A 5,820-nucleotide genomic window follows, 5' to 3' on the forward strand; every position below is an offset into this window, starting at 1 on the left:
TAAGGACAGAAGAGACAGTGATTATAGGTTGGTAATGGTAGAGATGTACTTACAAGTCTCTCTGCCAAACATTCTTGGACACTGAAATGAACAAACGGCCAGCAAAAGTGCAGTGAGCTAAGTCAGGCTAAATTGCCCAACTTCAGAAAAAGGATAAAAGAAAAGGCATCTGATGCACATGGAAGGAGCAACTTCATCTTCACCTTTGCATTGTATAGTTGAAATCAATCACCTCTTGTTATGGATTCACTACACCAACTAAAACCAACGCATTGTTTTCACTAAAAGAACCAACGCATTGTCTTGTATAGGTGGAGTCAATAACTAGCTTCAATGGGCTTTTACCAAACTAGGCCAAGTAGTCTAGTGATGAGATCCTGAGCTAAAGACTAGTGCTTCCCAAGGCCTTGCCCTCAGCGCAATGTTCTTGTCAACCACTTTCTTCAGTAATTCCAGTACTTTACAGACCAGGCCCCCTTTGGCACAATACATGAATTATCTCATCATTTGTCGAAATGCAGAACAACTGAAGTCGCATTTCCTCCGTTGAAATACAAGCTTTGTGGGCATCAAGTTTACGAAAGAGACCATCCAGCATACTCTTATGTTTTGGCAAGCTCACTCCAGCACCCTTTGGAGTCATATAACTCATGGCCTTGAACAAAATGTTATAAGTAATTAAAACCCCTACTCTTCCATACAAGAAATCATCTCCAATTCAGTTTCCAAATTATTTTGCTTACACTAACCATTCACATACACATTGTACAAACATCAGGAACCAACCCGACACATATAATTCATCAAACAATTCAACTGCTTTCCTTAATTCCCGTCTGCAATAACACCTTGTAAAACCATGGTATAGGCGTATATACACCAAACAATATGAGGTTTAATTCCCTCCACTTGCATTTAGTACAAAACATTTGAAGCATCCAAGTAGTACCTTGTTTCACCAAAGTGGTCCATCATACCAGGACAAAACCCAACACAGTGATGACATATCAACTAAAAATCCTCACATCTAAACCATACCCATTACTGATCTTGTAATTCTTTATCCCAATAGCAATAACGTCTGTTCCTTTGCATTGTGTATGTGAACTTTAATTGTGGATTCAGTTCAATACACCAGCTAAAACTATTGCATTGCACGTGTAACTGAAGTCCATCAACTTCAACTAGTTTTACCAAGCTGACGCAAGTAGTCTCTACTAAACAAGTTTCAGACCCTGAGCTACAGAGTAGTGCTTCCCAAGCCCCCAGGAAAAACTCTCTTGTCAACCATTTTTCTTCACCAAGTTCATTGCTTTACAAATCAAAGGCCTTCAACAGAACCCATTGATTATCTCATCAAAAGTCAAAACAACATTTCCTCCATAAAGAGACGAGATTCATTGAAGTCACCTTCACGAAACATACCACCCACAATATAATCCTACATATCTGCGAATTTTCAACAGTCAACACCTTTAAGGTCATTGGTGTCATTGATGTCACCTTCACGAAACATACCATCCGGCATATAATCCTACATATCTGCGAATTTTCAACAGTCAACACCTTTAAGGTCATTTCCTCCATAAAGAGACGAGCTTCATTGATGTCACCTTCACGAAACATACCATCCAGCATATAATCCTACATATCTGCGAATTTTCAACAGTCAACACCTTTAATGTCATTGGGCTCACAACCCCCTTCTTAGCTTACCATTTTTACATAATGCCTTCAACAAGATGTTATAATCATATTAGACTTGCACTCAAATTCCATGCAACAAATCAACTTCCATACAGATAGTAAGTATGAACATCTGGAATCAACCCAACACAAGTGATTCATCAAGCACCTTATCTGCATTCTTGTAATCCCCATCTGCAATAACACCATGTAAAACTGTGATATAACAAACAGCTCATCTGCTCTCCATATTTATCTTTCACAAATACACCGTGTAAAACCATGTTAGGAGGTGTAATTCCCTCCACTTTCCTTCTTACCCATCATAATGAAAGCATACAAACCCTTGCCTTGTTTCACCAAAACTTAATCATATTAGAATAGTCCACCAGTGTCAAACCCAAGTTTATTCGTTTTTTCCAGAAAACCCAAGACCACAAAACCAGCTGAATCCTTTTGTTTACAGAGTGGAAACAGTATTAAAGATCAAACTTCATGTCTAAATGTACTCATTATTGATCGTACAATTCTATCTCAATAGCAGTAACGTCTGTTTCAGCGTCCATAGTGGAGGTGAAAAGAATAAACTATAGTTGTGATTACACAATGTTTGTGTAGGTGAAGTAGTGAAGTCAATCGACTTCAATTGGGTTCACTAAACCAGTCCAAGTAGTCTCTACTAAGCAAGGTCTAGTTCCTGAGCTAAGAAGTAGTGCTTCCCAAGCTCTTGCCCCGGGCGCAACGTTCTTGTCAACCATTTTCAGCAGCAAATCCATTGCTTTACAAACCAAACCCCTCTGGCACAACCCAGAGATAACATCATCATATGCCGAACAACAACGACAGAGAAACTTATCCAACATTTCCTCCATAAAGATACAAGCTTCATCAATGTCACCTTTACAAAACAAACCATCCAGCATAATTCTATCTGTCTGCAAGTTTACCCCAACATCCTTTAAGGTCATCTCACTCACAAGCTCCTTCGCCCGACCCAGCTCCCCATTCTTACATAACGCCTTCAACAACATGTTATAAGTAATCAAATTCGGCTTGCACCCCAACTCTTCCATACAAGTAATCATCTTTATTCCAGCTTCCACATTGTTCTGCTTACACAACCCATTTATATACACATTGTAAGTATAAACATCAGGAACCAAACCCAACACAAGCAATTCATCGAACACCTTATCCGCATTCTTGTAATCCCCATCTGCAATAACCCCATGTAAAACCATGGTATAACAAACAACATCAGGCTTCATTCCCTCCGCTTTCATCTTCCCCAAAACCCTCAAAGCATCCAAACCCTTCCCCTGTTTCACCAAAAACCTAATCACATTTGAATAGTCCATCATCCCAGCACAAAACCCAACTCTCTTCATTTCTTCCAAAAAACCCACAACCTCCAAACCAGCTAAACCCTTTTGCTCACACAATGATGACAGCACCAAAGAGCAAATCTTTACATCCAAATCATACCCATTTCTGATCATGCACTTCATTATCTCAATGGCATACCCAACCCTTCCAATTCCACACAATGCAGTGATTAAAATCCGAAAGCTCGACTCTTCAAGCCTAATCCCCATAGCTCGGCTGTTCAACAAAATCTGGGGCACCATTTTAAGACCTTCACTACTCCCACAAAGCACATACAGCAAAGAATTGAGTGAAACCGCAGAAGGGTCACACCTGAACTTGGGAATCCTGTAGAAAACATCAATGGCATCCCCAATTCGATTGGCACTGCCATAAAATCTAATCAGATTGGCGAAAATCGATTCGGGTGTGTGGAATTTTTCTACAGATTCAAGGCGGTCAAGAACAGAAGGGATGTGGGTCAGTTGTGAGGTTTTAGTTAGGGTTTTGAGGACAAAGTTGTAAGCTTCAGGGGTTGGGTCAGAGTTGAAGGTTTTGAAGGAGTGGATGAGTGTGGAGAGAAGGTTTTGGGGTGGGTTTAGTGGGGAGTGTTTGAGGGTTTGTAGTGCTTGGTGTTGATTGAAGAGGGTGTGCCATTTGGTGTTGTAGGGTGAGACTGGCCATTTTCTGTGTTTTCTTATGAAGAATTTGCTTCTGGGTGTGAGGGAAGAGGTTCTGACCATTTTGTGTGGGATTAGAGATTGTTGGGAAAACTAGAGTGGAAGGTTAATGGGGATTATCTGCTTGTTTCAGTCAGAGTCTCTTTGGATTTTGTGGTTCCCGCAATTTCTTGAATTTCTGGTCTGAGCTTTGAAGCAGGTTCAAACACACTATAAGCGGAGCAAAATAGGTTCGGGTCCGCGGGGTGGGCGGTCTCTACCCGTATTTTTCTTTTTTGGCAAATGAGAAGATTCATTAAGGGACAAGCCCAGCAAGCCCGGAAAACCGAAGCCCAAAAACAGATACAAAGAAATAGAAGGCATTAGCATCTCCACCTAGTTCCTAGTGAAACAAGGCATCAGAGAGTAAAGAGCCTGGACATAACCAGGATTAATTGTTTCTATAACAGGAGGACAGGGGAGTCCATCAGTCTTAAGAACACGAAGCAAGGATGGTGGTGGCATACTAGCCCATCTGTGAAGACCCACCATCCCTTTGGCAAGCGAGGCCGCAGCATGGGGGGTTGCATTCGCTTCACGGGAAGTCCAACTCCAGCAAATCTCAGAGAATAGAAGACTCCTCCTCCTAATTTCTTCAATAAGAGGATAGGTAGTCCAATCTCTACTCTTCTTTTTTGATTGAATTTCTGAAATTATTTCTAAAGCATCAGATTCAACTATCACCTTTGAAAGGTTAAGATGCAATGCAGAATCAATTCCATCTAAATTTGCCTTTGCTTCTGCCAAAGATGCAGAACCACAAAAAAAGAGTAGCTTTCATAAAAAAGAGGGAATCATCTGCGAAGAAAAGGTGGGAAACCACAGGGCCCCTTCTACTCAGTTTGACACCTTTAATATTTCCAATAGATACAGCCTTGGTTAGTCTTAGTGAAATAACTTCACTAACAATCAAGAAAAGATAAGGTTAGTGAAATAACTTCACTAACAATCAAGAAAAGATAAGGTGAAAGAGGGTCTCCCTGTCTGAGACTCCTGCTAAGCTTGAAAAAAGATCCCAGGCTTCCATTCAACACAATAGAGAAAGACACAGTAGTAACACAGTTCATCACCAAAGTAACCCATGTCTAGGAGAAACAAAGCGAAGTAAAGCAGCCTCCAAGAAATCCCATTCGACTCTATCATATACTTTGTTCATGTCTAGCTTTAGGCCAAATTCATGATTTTCACCCTCTCTCTTTAAAAGAAGATAGTGATATGTTTCGTCTGCTAGCAAGATGTTGTCTTGAATTTGGCGATCCGGGACAAAAACATTTTGGTTTGTTGAGATGATCTGGGGGAGGATTGCTTTTAGCCTGTTAGCTAGTAGCTTGGATAGTATCTTGTAGGAGTTGTTGCATAGGTTGATGGCCCTGAAGTACATGGTCTTCTCAGGGTTTAGGATCTTAGGAATCAGAACGATGTGCGTTTTGTTTAGAGCCCCAAGTCTAACTCTATTTGCCTCAAAGTCCCTGGATGTCGCCCAAACAATCTTATTTACAATGCTCCAATACTTATGATAGAAAAGACCCGGGAATCCATCGGATCCTGGTGCTTTCAAAGCTCCAAGTTGGTAGGTAGCCTCTTTTTCTTCCTCAAGGGTGAAGGGACATGTTAAATTGTCGTTCATATCATTGGAAACCAATTGATCAACCCCCAAAAGAGCATCACCCCATGGACGAGTGCCCTGACTGCAGAAGAGATTCTTAAATTGGACTTCAAATTCTCTCTTGATATTCCTTTCTTTGATCACCCAAACCCCATCATTGTTCTAGACCCGAGAATTTGATTCCTTTGTCTAGATGAATAGTAAAAAGGTGGAAAAAGCGTGAGTTGGAGTTGCCAGCTTTTAGCCAGTGTACTGATTACACGCATTTCTATGCATGTAATTGTATCTAAAACACTAGAAATAAGTTAATCCTCAAGTCAATTATTATGTAATTAATCCACTTTTATTTATTGTGTAGGAAATAAGCGGAATTGAGGAAATCAAGAGAAAATGTGGAAAATTATGCAAAATTAGAATTTCTGAGAAAAAGACAAAATAGTGGCT

At 40.4% G+C, this 5,820-nt stretch overlaps 1 protein-coding gene across 1 annotated transcript; it reads right to left on the bottom strand.

Annotated features, from left to right (window-relative positions):
* Nucleotides 1-3,922, bottom strand: LOC133719865 (pentatricopeptide repeat-containing protein At2g38420, mitochondrial-like). The gene has a single exon (XM_062146053.1). It carries the CDS (start codon nt 3,792-3,794, stop codon nt 2,319-2,321), a length of 1,476 nt encoding a protein of 491 aa, XP_062002037.1. The 5' UTR covers nt 3,795-3,922; the 3' UTR covers nt 1-2,318.
* Nucleotides 3,923-5,820: the final 1,898 nt, after the last annotated feature.

This window comes from Rosa rugosa, chromosome 7 (genome assembly GCF_958449725.1).
Source record: "Rosa rugosa chromosome 7, drRosRugo1.1, whole genome shotgun sequence".
In the NCBI taxonomy this organism is placed as follows: Eukaryota; Viridiplantae; Streptophyta; class Magnoliopsida; order Rosales; family Rosaceae; genus Rosa; species Rosa rugosa.

What these genes read in the sequence shown, in the direction of transcription:
- LOC133719865 (XM_062146053.1), bottom strand. Translation starts at nt 3,794, where the DNA reads ATGGTCAGAACCTCTTCCCTCACACCCAGAAGCAAATTCTTCATAAGA.